The 24,598-nt window shown below is 36.5% G+C and overlaps 1 protein-coding gene across 1 annotated transcript; it reads left to right on the top strand.

Annotated features, from left to right (window-relative positions):
• The first annotated feature begins 16,346 nt into the window (after nucleotides 1-16,346).
• Nucleotides 16,347-19,928, top strand: LOC142613301 (large ribosomal subunit protein eL18y-like). Its single transcript, XM_075785595.1, has 5 exons — nucleotides 16,347-16,509; nucleotides 16,586-16,675; nucleotides 16,771-16,899; nucleotides 17,072-17,254; nucleotides 19,507-19,928. Exons 1-5 carry the CDS (start codon nucleotides 16,507-16,509, stop codon nucleotides 19,660-19,662), a joined length of 561 nt encoding a protein of 186 aa, XP_075641710.1. The 5' UTR covers nucleotides 16,347-16,506; the 3' UTR covers nucleotides 19,663-19,928.
• The last annotated feature ends 4,670 nt before the right edge of the window (nucleotides 19,929-24,598 follow it).

The raw sequence follows: 24,598 nt of genomic DNA on the forward strand, positions 1-24,598 counted from the left end.
CGCAACTCCCAATTTACTACGTCAGTTAAGCAAAGTACCTAAGGAATCAAGAAGATTGCATTTGCCTTGATTGTAGCTTCGCAAAAGCTGCGCCCTTACTTCCAAGTGAATCCTACCCTAGTGATGACAAACCAACCCATAAAAAAGTCTATGAATAAGCTTGAAGCAGCAGGAAGGATGATTCAATGGGTAATCGTGCTTAGCCAGTTCAACATTGAGTACCACCCCATGACAGCTATCAAGGCGTAGACACTAGTAGACTTCATTGTCGAATTCACAGTCTCAGACGTGGATGAGGCATCGGGCAAAGCAGAAAGATGGACAATTCAGACTGACGATTCGTTAGCCTGAAAGAGGGGCGGACTAAGGGTCATTATCATCACCCTAGAAGGAGAAGTGCTCAAATACGGAGTTCATCTAATATTCCAGGCCACCAACAACGAAACTGAATACAAAGGAATACTGACGAAATTAATGGTCAGAAAGGTGCTAGGAGCCAAAAACTTACTCCTCCAGAGTGATTCAAAGCTAGTTGTGGGGTAGATAAAGGGGGAGTATCAAGCAAAAGAGGAAATAATGCAAAAATACCTGAGGCTGACGAAGTATTTGGCACAGGAGTTTAATCGGGTAGAATTTACACAGGTACCAAAAAGCCAGAATATGGGGGCAGACGAGCTTGCAAAGCAAGCATCATCAGAAGTAGGACCAACAAGTACAGACTTAAAGATGGAAGTCTGGAAACGTCCCGACATTGAAAAGGTCATCACCTTCGAAATCCAAAGTGAAAGTAGCTAGAAGACCCCAATCTTGTCCTACCTCCAGGATGGACGGCTTCCACAAGACGTCGAGAAGGCTAGGAAAGTCAGGAAGAGGGTAGCCAAGTTCATAATCCTGAACAACGCCATGTATAAAAGAGGTTTCTCCATGCCGTACCTGAAGTGTGTCTACGAGGATGAAGCCAAATACATTCCAGAAGAGATCCATGAAGGAATATGTGGAAACCATGCAAGCCCAAGATCCCTAGTAAGCAAGATTATCAGAACAGGTTACTTCTAGCCTACTATACAAAAGGACGTAAAGGAGTTCGTCAAGAGGTGCGACAAATGCCAAAGTTTTGGAAATGTTCAACGCATCCCAACAGAGAGACTGACATCAATAGCCACCCCATGGCCATTTGTCTAGTGGAGAATTGACATCGTTGGTCCATTACCCCAAGGTAAAAGATAGGTAAATTTTTACTGGTCACTATTGACTATTTCACAAAGTGGGTTGAAGTAGAAGCACTAGCAACCATCACGGAAGCAAAGATCTAGAACTTCGTGTGGAAGAACACAGTTTGTAGATTTGTGATACCACGAATGATCATGTCTGACAACGGATGGTAGTTTGACAGTCAAAGCTTCAAGGAATTTTACTCAGGGCTAGGGATCAAGAACCAATTCTCGTCCCCAAGTCACTCACTAGCCAATGGTTTGAGCGAAATGACAAATCGGACCTTGCTCAAGATCATCAAAACTCAGTTGGAAGATGCAAAGGATGCTTGGCCGGATGAATTGCCTAATGTCCTGTAGGCATACAGGACTGCAACAAGAACCCGATAGGAGAAACCCCCTTCAGACTCACCTATGGCACCGAAGCAGTAATCCCAGTTGAAGTGGGAATCACTAGCATGAGACGAGAAGTCTTCCATGAAGACAATAATGACGATCAGTTGAGAACCAACTTGGACTGCTTGGACGAAGTTAAAGACAGAGCATCCCATAAGATGACGAGGTACCATCAAAAGATGGTTGAATACTACAATAAGAGAGTGAAGCTCAAACGACTTAACATAGGAGACCTCGTCCTGCGTAAGGACACACCTACTACCAAAAACTCGACCCAAGGAAGGCTTGGTCCAACCTGGGAAGGGCCCTACAGGGTCACCCATTATTCTAGACAAGGCATCTATCACATAGAAACGTTGGACGGGAAGAAACTACCACGACCATGGAATATTGAACATTTGAAAAGGTACCATCAATAAGTGTAATGAACTATTATATTCGTGTTTTGAAACAAGGCAATAAAAGTACTATTCAGTTGACATTTCAATGTACTATATACAAGTCAAGAATTCAAAAAAAAAAAAAAAAAAAAAAATATATATATATATATATATATATATATATATATATATATATATATATATATATATATATATATATATATATATATATATGGCTAAGTATAAGGATTCACCTAGATGGATGTAAATTACTGACGGAACCAAATGACAAGATCCCTTAAATGGGTGTAAATCACCTAAAAACTGGCTAAGTAATAAGATTCCGCCTAAACGAATCTAAATACTGACGAAGCCAAATGACAAGATCCCTTAAATGGGTGTAAGTCACCTAAAAACTGGCTAAGTGATAAGATTCTTCCTAAACAGATGTAAATTACTGACGAAGCCAAGTAACAAGATCCTTCAAATGGGTGTAAGTCACCTAAAAACTGGCTAAGTAATAAAATTCCGCCTAGACGGATGTAAACTACTGACGAGGCCAAGTGATGATCCCTTTAATGGGTATAAGTCACCTAAAAGTGGCTAAGTAATGAAATTTTACCTAGACAGATGCAAGCCTAATCTAAGGGTAAACATGCAAAGTTACAGGCAAAAATCATGAACCACATACAGATAAGAAGTGTCAAGCATAACAAAGAACAAACCAACGGAAGCAAGAAAGTAAGCAGGTAAAACATGAATATATTATGTCTAAGTTAAAAGTCCAAAAACATTGGGCAACAAATATTGTTTTGGAGATAGAATTAAAAGCCCAAAAACATACTAGGCACCAAAAAAAAGTATTCGTAGGCTTAAATGCCAGGCTCTCCACCAACAACTTCAGTAGGCCCTGGAACATTTCCGTCGGGAGTAACAACAAAAGCTTAAGTAGCCTATGCAGCCTCGTCCGTAGCCATTTCTTTGTCCATGACCTCAAAGTCCAAGTTCTTCAGGTCCACGTTAGTAGGGTGCTTAATGAGATATCGCCGTAAGAGCTCGAAGCCTTTGTAGTACTTGCTAAAGAGCACAGTATTGTACTCGTTAGTCTGTTGGAAGGCCTTGACGGACTTAACAACAATAGTCTTCACCCCTTCCCTTGTAGCCTGGAGTTGCTCGTCCTTCTCTAGGGTTAGCTTCTTCTCCGCCCTCAGGTCATCAGACAAGACCTTCACCTTTTCCTTGGCAATATTGGCCTCGTCCATGGCCAAGATAAGGCCTTTCTTAAGCTTCGAGAGCTTCACCTCCATACCCTTCACCTTGGACTCCTCAGATGAAGCCTTAGCCTCCTGGCCCAAGTACTTCAAGATTATGTGAATGGTTTCCCCCAAAACTTGAAAGGAAGTTCCGACTTTCAGAACCATGTAAAAAGAGAGAAAGTGAGAAGCAAATTGCACAAGTGTATTACCTGAATGAGCTTGTGGACGTGACGACCCACTAACTCGTTGGAAGGCACTCTATAGTGGGCCTTGAGCTCATCATCTGTGAAGGCATCCATTGCCTTCAATAGAGCAAGTTAGCATTGTCCTAAACGTTGGACGACCGCGAGGAAGCTTTCTCCTTCCCCTTATCCGCCACGTGTGGCTTCTTCGTTCACAGGGTAATTTCCTCCACCAACGTAGTAGGAGAAGTTGTCCTCATCGCCTCAGGGATGGAGGAAGCAGGGGCAGCAAGAGTCCCCTGTTCCACAACTCAAATCACCTTTTTCCTGAGGCTGGAAAGAGGTTCGTTCTTTTAGCCCTCATCTGGGTGTTCATCGACTAATTGAATTTCATCGTCATCTCTACAAAAAAAGAATCCCCTATAAAAAAAATAATAATAATAATAAAAGAGAGAGAACCTAAGGCAGTAACTAGCTAGAACGAACACTCACTCTTCTGCTCCTCGATCTCTATAGCATGCAAAATGTAGGCGGAAAGCTCTGGACCAAGGCAATAATGAGCTAAGGTTTGCGGGTCAACCAGGTCGTCAAACTTGTCAATCGTCTTTGCGTACTCTACAGTTGCCTCGACACGATGCTTGTACTTGCTTTTAAGCTTTGGACACTTCTTAACTACATGGAGACAACAGGCAGGAAAGTTAGAGATGGTAATACACACACACACACACACACACACACACACACACATAAAGGAATTGAACAAAGAATGGAAGAGGACTTGCAGAAAGACAACGCACCTAAACTCAGGGATCTCCAATGATGGAGCAACCTAGGGACGCCACCCCAAACTTCATCAGAAGGAGTCTCCCAATTATCCCAGAAAAAGAACTGGGATTTCCAATATCTTAAGGACGAAGGCAAGCCAGTGACGATCCTAGCCTTCTTGACCTAGGGCACAAGCTCGTAGTACCCGTACTCTTTGGACTCCTTCAAATGATACAGGTACATGAACTCGTCCACCCTAATCATATCTCCTTCAGTGACGGCCAGCCATATCTCCATACAGCTGATTACTATCCTCCACGAGTTTGGCATAAGTTGTCTAGGAGTAATGTTGAAATGACTCAAAAGCTTCATGATGAAAAGATGGACGGGAAACCTAAGGCCAAACTGGAAAGCAACCTCATAGAAGCACATTTCCCCAGGCGAAAAGTGGCAAGCTCATTCCTCTTTATGAGGACGACGAATCCTAACTTTCTTGGGGAACTGAAACCTATCCCTAAACCTAGAAAGAGTTTTTGTGTCAAGGCCATACTCCTTCTAGAGAGTAGAGAAAGTTCCAACCTCCCTTGGGCTAAAGGCCGTGATATCCTCCTCCTCCTCCATAGGGTCATCGCTAGACGACAACCTCGTCACAAGCTCACTAGATCTCACCTTCGACATCATTTTCCTCTCACCCACTAAATCCTTAAACCAATCAATCTATTGACGGAGTAAGGGAAATAGATTAGCCAACACTACGCTTAAGCTACTACCCCCAAACACAAAACCTTCAACTAAAGGGCAAAAAGTATGAGAAACACCTAGAGAAGCCCCTAAACATGAAAAGAGGAATATAATAGAGGGGAAAAGTATCCTAACTTCAGAGCTACCAACCATGGAACCTAAAAAAGAAGAAAGGAGAGGCAAATTTCTAAAATCCCAAAACAGGAAAGAAAAGATCTAGAAACCCTTACAAATTACCTCTGCTGTGAAGAGTAAAGTAGGGGAGAAGAAGCCATACCTCAAAAGTGCAACCCTAGAAAGGAGAAGCATAGGAAATTGCAAGGAGAATAGCTCGGAGAAGGAGAAACACAGAGCAACAATGGCATAGAGAAGAGACAGTGAAGAAGAAAGAGAAAAGAAAGGAAGTTTAAAAACTAGACATGAAAAACTGGAAATCAGCAGGAAACCCAAAAGATACACGGGTGGGGCATTAAATTCACCAATCAGAATGTGCCACGTGGCCATGATGTGTATGGTGCCGCTACTATGCATTAAATGCATAACGAAACCCCAAGAGTCATGTTTGAGCAAGAAACCTTTCACCTTTTGGTGGTCGTCATGACACGCAAGGACGACCACAAAACCTAGGGGTAGTTGATAGGACCAACAAACCTTCTTGCCCAGAAGAATCCATTTGGCACCTTCGTCCATCCCACCATGTCATGGACAAAGGAAGATAAGCCATTAAATGAAGAATTCAGTACCTCGAACAGTTACAAACCAACTGTCAGATCATTGGAGGCTCATTAAAGCCCACATTAATAAGCCTAGATTCATTACAAAAAAGGCACTAAAGCCACAATAAAGGCCACAAAGGCTAGAAGCAATGGAGCCATATACAAACACTCCTTAAAACCAAATAAGGTACACATTCTAATATACATACACGTCGTAGCTCTGATATCTTGAGTTCTCACATTTTCCTTGAGTTTTTATACGCTGACTTTATCATCGGAGACTCTGTGGCAAGCACCACACCGGTAACCACCTAAGGAGGGCTTTTCACGACAATTGCAGGCAGAGGAATGAGGTTGCTATCTCATTTGGACGAACTTACTTGACTGATGATTTCCACATCATCACTCTCTATTGCCAAAATTGGCCACCTTGATGATGAGAGAATCGGTTGCCAAACTACTAAAATCATCACCACCTCAATGATGCGAGAATCAAACTGCCTTCGCCACTACCCAACTTGTCATCGTAGAACGTTCACAAGTCACAACAATCACACCTACGTGAATGGGGAGTTCATGAAAATGCCCCTTAAAATGGAAAGCTCACTTTAAAATATCTTTCCCCCTAAATGAAGGGTTTACAATCAAGTTGCTACTTATTTTAATTTAAATAAATAAATAACTAACTATATAAATATGTGCTTCATTGAATGATTGAATTTGAATTTGCATTTAAATATAAAATTACAAGGCCTTTGTCCTATACATAATTGTAACACCCCGACCCAATTTTATAGTTAAACTATGTGTTTAAGTGGTTAATTATTATTTTAAGTCACTTTCTTTCTAGAATTAATAAAAAATATATTTAATAAACATATTATTTTATAATGCCTTTGAATAAGAATTGTAAAGATTATAAATAAGTGAATGGCTAACTGTATTATAAAAATATACTAAGTATGTACAAAATTATATTAAGTGGTTAAGTTATTATATATATAGTTGTTGGGGTTTAATTAAGTTTACAAAAGTAAGGGTCTATATGCAAAGTTATTTTATTATTTGGGTCTTTCTAGTATATAAGCTTATAAAAGGGGTGGAAAGGAAATTTTAAAAAAGTTTAAAGTCTGAGTCATCATCCCATTTTCCTTTATGCATACACGTGCCCCACCAAAATCTTCTCCCTTATCTTTTCTTGGCTGCCACCAGAAATTTCCTTGGTCCTTTCTTTTCTTCTTTTTTGGTTCTCATTGGCTGCACCTTATTTCCTATTTGACTTTTCAAGACAACTAGAATATCCAAAAACTCTCTTCCTCTCTTTTCCTTTGGGTCCACACAAATCAGAATTCTCACTTCAACTTGACTCTCTTTTCTCTTAAGAAAAGAGCTATAAGCTCTCTTAAGTCTCTTCCTCTCATACCTACGGGTCCAACACCCAAAGAAAGAAAAAAAAAACTCTCAACTCTCCTCTCCCTTTTACACCTACGGGTCCAGCAACAAGGAAAAAGATTTAATATCAATTCTTCACAAGCTTTTGTTCTCAATTTAAAGCTAGAGGGACTCTAGCTCTATCATTCTAAGAACTATGCTTAGGGTGAGGGGAAAATCTAATTTTTTTAATCTATTGTCCATTTAAACTTGAGTGATGGTTATATGATTTTGTTTATGGGTGTGTTGGATTTTAAAGATTGTTGATTTCATGAATATGATTTGAATCATTGTTATGCTTGCATGTGCTTCTAGATGATAGACTAATATAAAATCTATTATGGGTAAGTGTTAAAGGATTAAAATAGCAAGATAAACTTTATAGAATTGCTATTTGAAGTGCTGAATGTGTAGTTGATTCAGTAATTGAAACTTGTTGAGAGTTAGTTCATGAACTTGTTAAGAATTGCACTCACTGGTTAACATGTTTAGTCATTATAAATTTTGTATTTTTTTAGGATATCTATGGGTAAAAGGTTTATTGAAGATTATTATATGATATTTCTAGTATGTGTGTATTAAATTTCATATGAAAATACTATTGTTTGATAATTGTTTGTGAATTTACAAGGAAATGTTGCAAAGTTGTCACTGTGACAGATTCTGTATTTATGCATGATAAATTATGTATTAAATTGTATACAATGAATTTGGATGCTAGGGATAATTCCTATGAATTCTAAGACACATATGGTTGTAATGGAAGTGGTCTCACAACATTTGAATTAATATAAAAATAATGGTTTAATTTCTAAGTTGAATGAAATTCTGTCAGGACAAATTTGAGCATGTTGTATTGTATGATTTTTAGTAAATCATAGTTTTATGCTCTGACCCCGAAATTGATATGGTCTTTACTAGACATCCAGAGGAGTTGCTCTGTAAAATTGAATGTGGATTGGATGTGTTTAGATGGCTCATTCGTATTTTACAAATGAGGCATATGTTGCTGAAATGAGTAGTAAACAATAAATGATAACTCTGACTTTGAGGATTTAATTCTAAAGTTAGGGTGAATGTTTTGAACTATAAATTAATATGCTTATCATTTAGTATGTCTGAAATAATAGATAAAATTTGTGTAACTTGGTTCAAGGTCTGGTACTTAAAGGAGGGGTTCTAAACTATTTGATTGTTATTTTTATGAAACTATCTTGTTCAATGTGTTGCCATGTGAGTGTATATGGTAACATGACCATGCTTAAAGGATTTTATGTTTATGCATGCTTTATTGCCCTAATCTTAAAAAACCTTTTGAAATGAAGTTGGCTTTTCTAGAGATATGAGATCAATGTGAGAAGGTTGGTTTTTTTATGTTTTAGTACGTTATGTTGTTTAATGAATGTATTTTGTGTTTGTGAGAACCTCGTTAAGGTGAGATTAGGATTTCCTTAATTTTTAGGATATAGGTTTTGAGATAAATGTATAAGTTTATTATAAGGAGTAATTGATAGTAATAAGTTTTGATATTTGGTTTAGGTGTTACCAGTAGCCAAGTCTAAGCTCCTTTGACTTTAGGCCAAGTCTAAGCTCCTTCGACTTTAGGCTCTCAGTTTCACTGCTTTCAAGTAAGGGATAAGTTCTATGAGCATTTGGTAAGTCATAAGGTTATTTTAAAGTGTATTATGCATTAAAATTTTTTTATTAGAGATATGACATATAATCATGTTTCAGACAAAGATATGTTCATGAGTTCTCAAAACTTTATGTATATGATTTAAGCATATTGATTCTGTTACTAATTCCACGAACATGATATTTAAAGAAAACAATGGAAATACTTTTATTATGAAATGTTATCCAAACTATGAATTTCCATATGATGTATAAGTATGAAATATTTTTGGGTTATATTCTCTGATGATCTGAACTCTGCCAGTAGGGGTTTAATTACTGACTTTCCATGAAAAATGTTATCTGATTGGCCATTAATGTGAGACTGGCTCTGATGTACCTGCCATTGTTGGTTACGACCAACTTATGGAGGATGTCAACCTACCCCCATGGTTGAAAGATATACATTATGATGTGATCCCGGGAATACTTGACATTGTGGGGAATGCTGGATGCCTAGGACAGTGGTGCTAGAAGCCTCCCAAATAAGTACAAATTTATCAGATATGGACAAACCAATATGTTATGAACAACTATATTATTTTATTGATCATGAGAGAATAATTTGTTTAAATACATTATGAAAAGTTAAAAGCTCTCATGAAAAGAAGTTTATGATGAAAAGAAAAGCTGTTCTTTAAAGATAAAAGTTTCTGAAATTTTGTTGTGCTTTAAAGATAAAGAATCTGATGAAAAAGTTTTAGTGTTTTGTAAAAATAAAGTTTCTGATGAAAGTACAAGTTTACGTTAAAAAAATTATTAGATATCTGTTCTTTATGAAATGTTAAGTCTTATGACTATGAAAGTTATGATATTTTATGAGAAGAAATTTATAAAAAAAAGTCTTCTTATTTGTTAAAATGTTTCTAGTTTAAGATAAAGTTACCAATTATTTGATTTAAGTTAAAATGATTATTTTGTAACAAGAATATATATGTGTGTGTGTGTGTGTGTGTGTGTGTGTGAATACATATATATATATATATATATGTATGTATGTATGTATATGATTTTTAAACAATCAATATTATATTTGGTGACTTTGTAAGAAACGAAAGAAATTCAATCCGAAAGATTTTGGTAATATTATTCTGATAAGAAGAAGGAGAACACTTATTTTCCTACGAGGAGCGTATAAGTTATTATTATAAATAGTATAAAATACTATGCATGAAAAGATGTTCTCCCATCTGAAAATTTATAAAATGAAATGATTTGATTTACATGCATTCTCATTAAATTCTTATGTATCTTACCCTTACTGAGTTGTGTAGCTCATCCCTTCCACCCTTTCAGTCAACAGGTTTTATTTTGGAGCAGAGGAAGCCTTAGTCGAGTTTTAGAATGAGCTAGTTTTTGTTTTAAATTATAGATCCCAAACTAGCAATTCAATGTTTTTTTTTACAGTATTGTGTATTTTAGGATCTAATGAAGGTTGTGTACCTTAAAGTATTAAGAGATGTATTATGTGAAATTCATAATTTGAGTACCTGGTGGATTATGTTATGCTTGGAAGTACAATGTAGATGCTCTGAATATTAAGTGAAAAGTTATCTCAAGAAGTAAAGAATCAAGAATGAAAAGAAAGAGGGAAACTTTTGTAAAAGTTTTTGTTAAAAGTTAAGTTGGTTCTTGTTAATATCAGGTTTAAACTTGATATAAGCATGCCGGTCAGGGTCACAAATTTGGGTATTGGGTTTGGGTCGTGACAATAATTGTCAGTATTGTACGATACGTGATACGTATCATATCGTGTACAAAAAGTTTTGTATCGTAAGTGCTTATGAATCGTCCGATACATAGATGGATATCGTATAAATCGTATCGTATTGGTAAATTGTACGATACATACAATACATAGACATGGGGATTTAAAATGGGTTTTTTTTGGGTGAAAATTTGTGGTTTTATTTGATTTAAACAAGTTGTTATACTTTTTTAATACAAAATTATTAGGAAACTTAATTGAGACTAATAAAATAGCAAGTCCATGAGTTTTTTTTTTTTTTTCCTTCTTTTTTTCCTACAAAATTTAGACTAAACTCATAACACTAACTTTCATATGTGCAAATTTATCTTCTATGCTATTAATAATGTATTATATGAAAATATAATTATTTTTTAGTTTGTTATTATTATTATGAGTCTAAAAATCTAGAATGCCAAGAAAAAATATAAAGAAAAAATCATTAGAATAAAAAAAAATAGTAAATGTTGATAATAATGAAGAAATTATCTATAAAAAAATAATTTTGCAAGGCATTGAACATGATGATAACATTGACTTTATATGGAATTGATTCGCCAAGATGATGAAAATATATTATTATTTTGGTTCATATATCATGCATTATCACTTCTGAGTTTAATCAATTTGAATGTGCATGTTATAAACATAAGTTAATTTGATTTATTTAGTTAGCTTTGTTAAAGTTTATTACATAAGTAATGATTAAATTGGTCATTAGGCGAAAATATTTCGAATATATAATGAATATACCTTTTATATATGTATATCTATTATTATTTTATAATTTTATTTGGTGTTTGTGTATCTTACGATACACGATTCGATACGATACACAATACAGAAAAATTAAAAATCAATTCATGATACGATTCACGATTTAACAACTATGGTCCTATATACAATTTATGAAAACACATGACTTTAGGTCCTAGTTACATCTTAATAAATGTAAAAATTATTATATGATAAAGCACTGGTCTACAACTTTTGATATAAGTTCGAAGGCTAAGTTATAAAGTAAGAATTAGTTAGTCGCCCACTTTACTCGACATAATCGGTCCTCTAGTATGGATCGAAATTGAAATTTGAATCTAGGGTATGAACATGAGAATTTATTTGAATTTGAAAATTAAAAAAAGAATATGTTTGGACAAAGCTTTATTAAGAACAAATAGACAACAAGACAACAATCGAAGAACATGATTAATATCATTTGTAGGGTGCATACTCCAACAATCCAGCCCGAACTATTTAAGGGTGGGCTAGGATGAAAGCCCAACACAATTAATTTATAGAGGTAGGTTAACAAGGCCAACCCTTCAAGCCTTAATATTGTCGCTTGAATTGCATCACAGCCCTCCACTTAGACTACTATTGATCCTTACTTGGATATAGTGTGGGCCTTTTTTGCAAGTATTGGGCTGGGTCGCCTGCTGTAACACTAGGCCCAAAGATTTCTAGATTAGAGAGTTGAGACCGGTCCAAAAGCAAACCTTCTTGGTCTGGCTTGTGTGCAAACAATGCCCCTTGTTGGTCAGGCTTTGATTACATGTCCATGACAGGCAGAGTAGTTATATTAACTACGGCAAATAGATACAATAAGGACTGTAATGGAAATCCCGTTGGGATTCAAATAAAATAAACAGTCGGCTTTGATAAGGAGTGCCCGTTTTACAAAGCGACAACAAAATAACAAGCATTGAATAAACAACAACAAATTTATTAAAAGAAATAAATGTTCGTCTGTCGCATTAAGTTACTGCCAAGTTTAAGTCAAGAAGGGGAACCACCTCTTCAATGCAACTAATCTCTTATGAAAGGGGAAATTAGCTGCTTTGAAAGGGCGGGCCTAAATAACTTGTGTTTTGTTAGATCCTTTTCCGTTACCAAAGAGCATAGGTTGAAGAGGGAGAGGGAGATTGACCCATTTGGTGCATGCCTACCACTCAGTCCTCTCTATTTTCTTTTTTTACCATTCCCTCTATTCTTTAATTCTTTCTTTTCTTTCTTTTCATTTCTTACTCTCACTTTCTATTTCTCCCAAATTCTTTCTCTCTTTTCTTCTTGGTTTTATTCTCACTTTTTATATTTTTTTGTGATTCTCGTGATTATCCTCGAGGTTCTGTCCCCCTCGCCGTGCACAGCAAAGGTCCTTTATATAGGGCCAACCGTGGTAGGTTTTTACCATTTTATCCCTTAACCATTTTTGTCTGGTGTGGGTGTTCTTGCTGAACATTACTGACTGGTTAGTCACCTAGCCAGCGCCACTTATCTGCGCTGGCCGTGCCATTCTACTTCACTAGACAAAGAAAGGGTCTTTTGTTTGCTTGCTTGCTGTGGCACTCTTACCTGCCACGGTGTAAGTACTCTCCTTCTCTCTGTCCCTCATGGCATGCACCTAGTGGTTCTAACTCAGTTTTGCCTCTTTTGGGTGGTATGTCATCCCATCAGGACATTGCCTTCAAAAGGACTTGAGTAGGAAACACGAAAATGAGTTTTTCCCTCTCCTCATCGCCAGACCATACCCCCTTACCTTTGACCCATAACCTCACCATTTTCCTGAATTGGCTGGGTACAGGTTGGTGGTGCTTGGGTCTTTCGTGTGCCTTGCCTCATGTTCATCTAAGTTCTGTCTGCTGCTCATATGTCTGTCGTGGTCTGAAAGTAAATTTGCCCTATCTGCTGTTCATCTTTGGATTCTTATGGCGTGGGCTGCTTTCCCTGACTTCACATTTATGCTTCGCTTTTCTTAGGGGCTGGGCCTTGCCCGATCGTGGGCTGTTCTTATGCTTCCAGCCCTTATTATTTGTTTCCTGCTACATTATTCTGCTATGCCTGCTGTGAGGCTTGTCTGACCCAAGTCTGCTGGGCCTTTCCAAGCTTTTTCTATTCATTCTTTCTCTGAAGGCCCAATAAACTCATTGGGCCCTTTACCATCTGTGGGATCCCTCGTCCCATTTACTTTCCTTTGGGCATCCTTGGCCCATTTACTTTCTTGAGGCATCCTTGGCCCTTTCCAATTCTATGTTTTCCATGGGTTTTACTAGCTCCTTGGGCTTCCTTGGCCCAAGTACTTCTTACATTTTCTTTGGGGCTCATGGTTTCTCCATTGTCTCTTACTTTCTTGACTTACATTTCCTTAGGCCTGCTGTGACAGTCGTGGCCCATTCTCACTTTTCTACAGCCATATAGCCCATGGGTTTGTTATTTCTTTCTTCCAGACCCTTTTAGGCCCATTTACTTTTTTAGGATCTATTTATTTGCTTTATAGATCCATTATCCATTATTCCTGCCACTTAATGGCATTTCCATACCACTCTTTTCTGCCCATGACTTTGGGACTTTTCCTCCTACTGGGCTTTCACAAAAAATGAGCATCCATAGATACTTATCCCATCATTGCTTTGCTGGGGATGGTAGAGCAGGCTGCAATCCATGAGGGCACTATTCAAGGCCATTAATATGGTAAGCTGAGTTGGTACAGTGTATAAGTGCTTTATTTGGAAGCTTCCTCCTTCTGTTACTTGCACCTTTCTACTTCCTTTTTTGGCCTTAAGCCTTATGGCCTTGGTGGTCTATCCCCAATCTCCCAAGGAGCATTTGCCCCTTGAGCTCCTCGAATGAGCTGCTTTCCTCAGTTTATTTGATTGGGTTATCTTGACTGGGCTGAACCTAATCTAATGAATGGTTAGGCCCCATTGTCCCTCAGGCGGGTCCTACCCAGTGATCTCTTTCTTCAGGCTTCCCCCTCCCACATCATCAATCCTACTATGCTTGATTCTAATTATCATACAAACAATGCAACAAAACATTCTAAACACAAAACAAGAGTAACAACATACAAATAATAAAAGAACGAGCATATTGCATGCATATAATAATTAACTACATGCAAGATGGGTGGAATTCTTCTAGAGGCTTTGATGAGTGAGGCAACAAGGAGCTTAACTAGGAAGATGATCACGTGTGCTTCTTCTATAATTCTAAAGGAATTATTATAGGATCTTAAGACAAAGTAAAAAAAAATAAATCACTCACTCAGTCTAGAAAGATCAAAGTATGACAAACATTTATGACTTTATGGGACGAGGTGCCTTGAATGGTGAGTGCCTCCCTCAATTTATAAAGGGGGCACAAGGCTCTAGAACCCCTGGAGCAGCTTTGTCACGCAAATAGAAGAATCTGGTTCAAAATTGAAAAGAGAAGGCAAGAGCTATTAAGAGAAAACTGGAAAAATCTATAATTATGGCGGTTGGACCTTAGTTCTAGCTCAAATTTCTTTTGAAGTATGAATCTTTGACCACTAGTTTGAGTTGTAAATGACCTAATTTGAGAGAGATCTCATGATTTTATTGTTTGATAGCCCAAAGTTATTTATTTAATATTAAATACAAATTATTGTTTTATTTAACAATTATTCATCGCCATTTAAACATTCAAGTCTAGCTATCAAAACTTGATTTTGTGATATCTTTTGATCGGACAATCTAATTGGGCCCATGACATATCGTTTTGATTGTTAAATCCTCTAGAATGATTTGATCAGAAGTTTTAAAAAAAAAAGAAAAAGCTATGGTTCAAATTGCAATTTTTCCCTTGAAAAGTAAAATTACTATTTCGTGCCAAGATGAGATTAAACAAAGATTGTTAAATGAGATGTTTATAGGTGTGCGCACCCCAAATACGGTTGTTGGGCCTAAAAGGTATTTGAGCTCACAATTTATTTGTATTGTGGGCTTTTGAATTTCCTACAACGGGAGATACCATGCTCGGCAGTCCATATACCCAAGTTCCTTATGCTCTCAAAATCACTCTCCCCCTTTTTCCTAAGGTGATCACTTCCTTTCCTTAGTCTCTACTCTCCAGAATTGTCAACCCCTTCACCTGAATCTTCCTTGCTTATTTATAGCCAAAGTTAGTAGAATGACCATGATCATTTTCCTAGTGGGTGGAAGGAAAGGTCTAATACTGTCTCTCTTAAGTGGATGCTTAATTGTGAGTGAGGGAAATGTGACAGTGGCATTGGAACTAGCTCCATCGTTAGACTTGATGCTTGGTAGAGGCATTCCCTAGGCAACGGAAGGAAGCTCCAATATCATTTCACTTAAGTGGATGTTTGGTGATGGGTGGGAAAAGGTAACAGCGGCATTGGAACTAGCTTCGCTAGTAGGTTCTCTGCTCGGCAGCGGCATCCCCTAAGTGATGCCATGCATTTCTAGTTCAACCTACTTGGAAGACAAATATATCGGAGGCGGCGAGACTTCACCCTCGCTGGCCATGCTGTGAGTGTTTTTACACGTGATCAATATAAGGTTCTTACACGTGTTATTACCTCCATGGGCTTCCGAGTAAGTGGGCTTGAAGCAGGGTGACGCCCGTACAATAGGCATGAACAAATTTCAATAATAAATATTGTCAAAATTTGGATTCACAATAAAATGAGTCATGATTTTCAAAAAGATTATTTGACTTTATACAATGAAAGAGAAATTGTTGTTAAATTTAATACAGAATCAACTTGGTTTTTCAAAAGAATGTAAGAGGATTGGTTTAAATGAAGAACAATAATTTTTATATTTTATTTATATCTTTGTTAACATTGAGTAAATGTTAGTTTTATTTTTTATACATTAATTAAGCATTTAAGAATAAAAAAAAAATTCTTCATTTTTGAATTTTAATCACTGTGTGGATTCTAAAAAAAAGAAAGAATTTCATTCACTGTGTGGAGTTACTACCCCGGGTTAGGGATAAGGACAACCTCATTGACAAACACTACGGACTTCAAATCAAGCAAGATGGCCGGATCCTTCAAATCAGTCCACAAATTAGACCACGTGTACGGCTAAAGATCAGACTCCATGATGGACCTGAGCACACAGAAACCACTCTTTTGAAGGCCCAAAACCCTAGCTCCCTCTCTAAAAAGCAAACTCCTACGCATTTTTGTTTTTGGTCAGTCGCGTCGCGCCGAGCTTCAGCACCAAAACCCTCGTCACGAGCCATGGTTCGTATCTCTTCACAAAACCCATCTCACCATTTTCATCCTCTACTCCTTTTCACGTTTCTTCTGTGTTTTTCAGGGTATCGATTTGGTCGCCGGTGGTAAGAGGAAGAAGAAGGTCAGGACCGCCCCCAAATCAAATGATATTTACCTCAAGCTCCTCGTCAAGGTCCTCTCTCTTTCTCTGTATCTCTATATATGTATGTTTGTGGTTATGAAGGATTTGGTGTGTGGTTGACACGTGTATGGTGGATCTGTGAACAGCTGTACCGTTTTCTGGTGCGGAGGACCGGGAGTAAGTTCAATGCGGTGATACTGAGGAGGCTTTTCATGAGCAAGGTCAACAAGCCACCTCTATCTCTCTCCAAGTTGATTCGTTACATGGAGGGCAAGGTAACATTTTTATAGGTTCTGTTTGGTTTCTAAGAAAAAACCGAGGAGACACTCTCTTATATTTAAATGGGTAGTTTTAGAAGTTTAATTGGTTTTCAATTTAGTGTTGTGTTGATTGGGATTGTTTCTGCATTTGGGATTTATATGGGGCTTTTTGGTTTTGGTTATATAGGAGGGTAAGATTGCTGTGGTTGTTGGGACTGTCACCGATGACATTAGGGTGTATGAGGTCCCAGCAGTGAAGGTTACAGCCCTGAGGTTCACAGAGACTGCAAGAGCTAGGATTGAGAAGGCCGGAGGAGAATGCTTGACATTTGATCAGCTGGCTCTAAGAGCTCCTCTTGGGCAGAACACGGTATGTGGTTTGGGATTTATTGTTATGCCATCTTAACTAGTTTTGCTGTCTGTGCTTTGTTGGTAGTTGATAATTGGATTTCATTGGTTTTTTTTTTTGTCAAAGTTCCATGATGTTGATATTTTTGTGATATAAAAAATGCAAGTAGATTAATATGCTGTCAGCATGGATGGTTGGAATATGGTTTATTAGAGATTAGAAGATGGAACCAGCAATCTTTGTTTTGGTTTATATAATTTATAGTGGCTGTTGGAGTTGTATTGACCTTATTTAGTGATTACTTGAGTTCATTTTTTTTTTGAAACTGCTGTGTGATTTATGCTGTTGATTGTTGAAACTTTTGCACTAGTCTATGGGTTATAATAAGAAAAGATTTAGAAGATTCTAATTCTCGGCTATTAATAAATGGCTCGTTTCTTGATGTTTCATTTGAAGCAGTTAAAGCCTATGATGCCTTATACACAAAGTTTTTTGTGGTTGGTTTATTGTGAAGTTGCCTAGGGGATGTCGTCCATGGCGCACAAGCAATGTACAATGTGACTATTTAAAACTAAACAAGTAAAAAGAACAGTGAGCTCCATAAAAAGAAGACCAGATTAGCAAGGGCATTATTGTAATTTTTTATTTGAACACCTTATATGCACTCTGGTGTTTCTCTAGCAGTAATGCTGCTCATCGGTGATAACCTCTGTCATTTACAGTAAGCTACCTTAAAAGAAACCATTAAACCAACTAATTTATATTGTAGTTCTAGAAATGTTTGCAGCATCTCTTATTTATTCATGTGTATATGGCTTTTCCTTGGAGATTCCCATGCTGCCTATATCAAGATTCCTTCAGTATTGGTAAGTTCCAAAGGGAGTATTGTATCTTCACATTTCTGATTTTCGGGGATGTCTCCCGGTTCTGCAGATTCCTTCGTTGAAGAACTAAAAAGCACAAGCACTCCAAACCCGTCTTGTCTGTGTTTGACATCCTACATGCGTGTCCTTAGTGTGTTGGGAGGAATTTTTTTTTGAAAATTTTTCTTTGGATTTAGTTATGTTTTAAAGATTTTATTAGTTATTTCTTTTGAAAACTTAAAATAAGCATAAAATAAACCTAAATATATATTAATTGATTGATTGTCATTTCCCCACCACTGTGTCGTGTCCTAATTTTTCAAATTTTTTGTGTCATCATGTCTTGTGTTCATGCATCTTAGCTGAAGAATCTACCTGTCACTTGTTTCATGTGTCTGTGTTTGACATCCTACATGCATGTCCTTAGCGTTGGGAGGGAAAATATTTTTATTTTTATTTATTTTGAAAATTTTCCATCGGATTTAGTTAGGTTTTAATGATCTTTTTGGTAGTTATTTCTTTTGAAAACTTAAAATAAACCTTAAAATAAATACATAAATTATTTTGTTGTTTTGCCACCACCGTGTCTTTTCATAATTTTTCAAGTTTTTGTGTTGTTGTGTCTCGTATCTATGCATCTTAGCTGAAGAATCTACCTTTCACCTGTTTTACGTGTAATTTCTGTAGGTCGTCCTTAAATTTTGTTGTCCGTTTGTAGTTCTAGGTTTGATGTCAAATGTTTATGGTGTTTAATAACTTTGTATTGGTTTGTTAGAGAAAGGGAACTTTCGAGGAACTGTTGGACAGGAACATGATAGATGCAGTTATTTAGTTATTTTTTCATTTGTAACTTGAAAGATGCGATTTTCTGTAGAATACAATTTCTTGTTCTTCTACATATATGACAGCTGGATGGTCCCATTTGGTTTTGGTGTCTATAATATGTGTCGGGGCTGTATAGATCCCTATTGACTCATTTGCCCAAGCATAGGATTGCTGGGAAAGTTTAATAATGTTAAAACTTTAAAGCTGAATTGAAACGATAATCTTATTGTATGAAATGGGGCTGCACAGGGATCTCTTTTTTGTTGACAATTCTAAACATCTCTGATCTGCAGTTGAAGGCTGAAAAATATTTGGAGTATACTTCTATTTTTGTGCTTGTTGTATGGTTTGGCTAGTTTAAGCTGAAAGAAAAAGGATCGTCGGAGGACATGATGGGTCTGTAAAAAATTTGTGACTTAATTAGTCTATTCTTAAACAAATACAAATATATAATACATATGCTTATAAAAATTTATCCCATCTTATGGCTTACATTCACTGATTTCATCCTTTTCAAATCAAGGCATTTTTTTTTGGTTATGTGAGAGTAATGGTTTGGAAAGTGATCACTGTAATATGATGCAGGTTCTCCTTAGAGGTCATAAGAAGCGTGAAGCTGTGAAGCACTTTGGACCTGCTCCTGGTGTGCCACACAGCCACACGAAACCCTATGTACGTGCTAAAGGAAGGAAATTTGAGAGGGCTAGAGGAAAAAGGAACAGCAAGGGCTTCAGAGTTTGAGTTGCTAAACACATGCGTAAACACAATTTTACTTACCAGATCTGTTCGAATGGTGTTGCAATTGTGGTTCCCTTTTTATGTCTTTTTCATCCTCTCTATCGATCAGTTATCTCAAGAGTTTTCTTTTGCCTTTCCCTTTTTTCATATGGATATCTTTTCTTTTTAGAATTAAAATCGTTTGGGTTTGAAATTCTATTGGGTACTTTTTAAGTATAGTGGTTCTAAAACATGATTCTTGAATAGTTTAAATCTGATATTTTTCTAAATTGTCTGAGTCATGCAATCAAACACATTTTTGGAATTATTTGATCTGTGGGTAGCTGATGTTGCCTTAAATAATTGAGTGGACTCTGGTAAACACTTTTCTTTAAATTCAGAATAACCCATTTCAGTTCTCCCTTAGAAACAATTTCTTTGCCAGGGGCCGGAGGTGTCTTTTAAAACAGTACTAGGTCAACAGGTATATTTTGATAAATATATGAAACTATAGAGCTTTCGAGGTATTTGATTGTTGCTTTGTTAGTTATAGATGTAAGCATCTCTTTGTAAAAGACATGGGCAGGGAGGCAACTGAAACAGCCAATTGTGATCTATCTTGGTGTTACGTATTTATATTCTTTTAGGTTAACAGGTGCGTTGGGATATAAACGTAACAGCTGAAATTTTGATGTGTTTGGTTTGTTGGCTTCTTCTTGATGTTGGTAGTGATTACAAAGCATCCCATAATGGCCCGATGAGAAATATCTTTGTTATTCCTTGGTCTGTTTGGAGAGAGAAGAATAGAATTGAGTTCACCTTGGAGCATCCACATCAATATGTGCAAAGTTTTTTCCATTTTGCACATCTAAAACTTACTTTTTTTTATTTTTAATTTTACACTCATTTTTACAAAACAATCATATCAGTTTGTTTATTATACACTTTTATTTAAATAAAATATTCATTTCTTTATCCTTGTCATCTTCCTCACAGACCCAACATAATCCACACAACCACCATCTCCTTTACAGGCATTGGAATCCACACAAGTTGATCACACCAGAATCCCAAAAAAAAAAACCAAAAAACCCCGAGTTTTCGTCTTCGTTTTGTAGGTGCTTAGAACAAAGCCTTCGTCTTTGTGGTCTTCATCAACGATATGAAAACCAAAAAACCTCGAGTCTTCGTCTTCGTGTTGTAGGCGCTTAGAACAAAGCCTTCGTCTTCGTCAACGATACGAAGACCAAAAAACCCCCAAAGCTTCAGGTCTAATTTTTGCTCCTCAGTGCTCAAAACAAAGCCTCAGGTTTCTCCGTCAGAGAACTTCGTTCGTGTTGTAGGCGACAGACTCAGCTTGCTCGACCTCGTTCTCATCGGCGAACTGAGGGACCGGAGAGAGAGGTGAGGGTAGAAGCTGAAAAGAGAGTGAGGTGAGGAGAGAAACAAATATTAAAATAATGGATAAACGAGTTACAATAATCGTGTATATTTACATGGTTACTGTAACTCATAGAAATATTTACACATCTTTACACATTTTTAGACCTATTGATGTGAGTGTTTTTTTGTTCAAAATGTGTAAAATTTGTATTTTTATTTATTTATTTTAGAAGACTATAGATGGATTGATGTGGCTGCTCTAAATTATCCTAAGTAACAACAGCAAACAACAAAACTAGACCTAGTATTGGATATGTGAAGACTTTGGAGGTATTTGGACTTTGTGTATTCCATCACTTCATACTCATTACTCAAAATCTGTGGGTCTCACTCATGTTACACTTTTTGGATTTGATTTCAATTTTTGTTTTTATTACTCAAAACTCACTAAAATGAGTTATGGGTGAGTGAAAATGAAAACAAAGAAAATGGTGTTTTTGAGTTATGGAAATAGAGTTTTGGTGGCATTTTTAGTAATTCTACTCATTAATGGGGTCCACGGCATCATTGCCAGCCACTTTACTCCGCCAACGGCTCTCTCAGTCCATACCTGACCTCACCTTCATTCATGACTCTCTCTTCCCAATCCTCTTCCACTTCTCTCCATATCCACCAGTACATGAATTCAACAAGCCCAGTACATGAATAACAAATTTTTTTTACATTAATGACAACCAAAGATGGCATCCAAATACAAAATTTCAATATACAAACTCTAAAAAAGATCACAGCAAACACGAACAAAAGGAGACAACATCAACTGTAATTACCACATATGCTTTACAAATTCGCTACCCATAAACAATGTTTATAAGATTATATATTCAACAAGGAAACAATGTTTACGGGTTTTTCAATTTTGGGGTTATTTGATTTTTACAAACAAAATCAGAATAAGGACAGATTTGACTAAAAAAAAAACTTGAAAACCAAAATCAATTCAGGGAGAGAGATAATCCAATGATACCCAGATTAAATGGTTGAATCCAAAGAGATTCAGATCAGATCGAAGAGGGAGCTCAATTGAGTTGTTCACCAAATCCAAATCCTCTAAAACCAACAAAAAAAAGACCAAGGGTCCGTTTGGATAAAACTGAAAACTGAAAACACTGTAGCGAAATAATTTTTAAATGTGTGAATAGTACTGTGACTCATTTCTAATGAAAAAGTGGCTGAAAAGTGAAATTTGTGGGTCTCGTGAACAGTGCACAAGACCTACTGGAAACACTACAGCCACACAGGAACATGCTTTAAAAAAAAAAAAAAAAACTCAGATGCTTGAAATGTGTGGAGTGTGGGTGTTCAAAGTGGTAGTGGGTCCTGTGCACAGTGCACGGGACCCACTGATAGATGTGATGGAGCACTTCTTAGTAAAAAAAAAAAAGGGCTGAAACGCGTTGGAAAGCAAAACGCGAATGCAATAAGCCGAATCCAAACAATCACTAAACACAATAGGCTAGCCATGGGTTGGAACTCTGATGAGGTTTGATGAGAAAACACAAAGAGAGGGAGAGGCCCAGTTGAATTGTAGTGGCTGGTGAGGAGAGGGGATTGGCTGACCTTGGTGGTTAGCCATGGACGAAGCTTCGAAGGAGCTACTTGGGTTTGGCTAGAGAAAGAGAGTCTGAGAGATTAGGGAAAGTAGAGAAATGAGAGGAAGCAATCCGGAGAGAGAGAGAGAGAGAAAAAGAGAGAGAGAGAGAGAGAGAGAGAGAGAGAGAGAGAGAGAGAGAGAGAGAGAGAGAGAGAGAGAGAGAGAGAGAGAGAGTGAAAGGAGAAGAAGAGAGTTTGAACTCAGTCAGCTCATGGGTCCTACATAAAGTGAAAATATTTAGGGCCTGTTTGGTACCCCATCCCAAACTCACATTTTTATATTTTAAACAACATTACACATATTTTTACACACTTTTTCACTTCTACGTATTTCAAAAAACTACAAAAATCCCATCTTAAACTACAAAAATCTCATCTCAAACTATTCTACCAAACACCCTCTTAAGTTTTTAGAAAGAAAACTCTATCAGATTTATGAGCCAAATAGAGTTGAGATGAGTCTTGGGGGTTTTCAAGTTAAAAAAACTAGTGTGAACCGCGCATTGCGTGTGATAAATTTTTATTTTATTTTATTTTTTTATGTTAGTGTTATTATTATTAATATTTTTATATGTATTACTACTCAAGTTGCATTATATACGTGTGACCAATATATTGTAGGATTCATGGTGACTGGATAGAATTAATTTTGTATTATTAGAGATTAGTAATTGAAATAGAAAAATGAAATTTTATTGTAGAATTTTTTTTGAAACATAGTTTCTACCATACTTGGTTGGCTAATTTGGTTGGCTAAATTTCTACCCCCTTAAGTTTGTAGAAAGAAAACTCTATCAGATTTATGAGCCAAATAGAGTTGAGATGAGTCTTGGGGGTTTGCAAGTTAAAAAAACTAGTTGTGAACCGCGCATTGCGTGTGATAAATTTTTATTTATTTATTTTTTTTTTATGTTAGTGTTATTATTATTAATATTTTTATATGTATTACTGCTCAAGTTGCATTATATATGTGTGACCAATATATTGTAGGATTCATGGTGACTGGATAGAATTAATTTTGTATTATTAGAGATTAGTATTTGAAATAGAAAAATGAAATTTTATTGTAGAATTTTTTTTTGAAACATAGTTTCTACCATACTTGGTTGGCTAATTTGTACGTTTCCAAGTCAATTGAGCACATTATACTTGTTACAAGTGATTCTTCGTTTCCATAAGGTTAAGGGCATTCATGATCCCAATGACTCACTCCATTTTTCTTGCATACTTGGATTTTTGGGATGCAAAATGTGTTTGTTCCAAAAGTTTTATGTCGAAGGATTTGTTGATAGTTTTACAACAATTGTTTCTATCTAGTTGGTTTAGAATTGATAATAGTAGTTGTACTCCTTCATCATTTGATTTGCATAACAGCGCAATTGCGAGCTATATTTTGCATTTTTGTCTCCTTCCATGTTGGCTTGAAGAAGGATTTCTTTTCCTGCTTCAATTTGATTTTGGACAAAATATTTGTGAGCTCCGACTCAAAATAGTGCTTGTTTGTTTACAGCCCCAAAGCATTAATGAATGAGTTTTTCTTTGTCCTTTCGAAGGAATAAAAATGATTTTGGAGTAGTCCAGTCAAATTGATGCGGTGAAGAACTTTTGTTTTTTTGGTTAGTCGATTGAATTGCTTGTAGTTGTTTTTTTAAAAACAGAAACATGTATTAAGAAATGAATGTGCTAAAAAAAAAAATCAAATAGTGACAAAACATGACATAATCATATACTAAGGATGACACGTGAACATTATTATCATCACAATTGCAATATTGGATCCATGAAGTCAAAGTTTTTTTTTCAAAAATATATTAATGATTCTAGAACTGTGCACGACTTCTTTGTATAAAGATAATAAAAAGAGAAAATATAGGACTACAATATTTTGTGCGACAATTTTGGACGTGGTAGATTGTGATTAGTA

Source organism: Castanea sativa, chromosome 10 (assembly GCF_040712315.1).
Source record: "Castanea sativa cultivar Marrone di Chiusa Pesio chromosome 10, ASM4071231v1".
NCBI classification, from domain to species: Eukaryota; Viridiplantae; Streptophyta; class Magnoliopsida; order Fagales; family Fagaceae; genus Castanea; species Castanea sativa.

Excerpts from the sequence above, each read along its gene's own strand:
- LOC142613301 (XM_075785595.1), top strand. Across the intron at positions 16,676-16,770 it reads ACCTCAAGCTCCTCGTCAAG|CTGTACCGTTTTCTGGTGCG; the intron begins GTCCTCTCTCTT and ends ATCTGTGAACAG. Across the intron at positions 17,255-19,506 it reads CTCCTCTTGGGCAGAACACG|GTTCTCCTTAGAGGTCATAA; the intron begins GTATGTGGTTTG and ends AATATGATGCAG.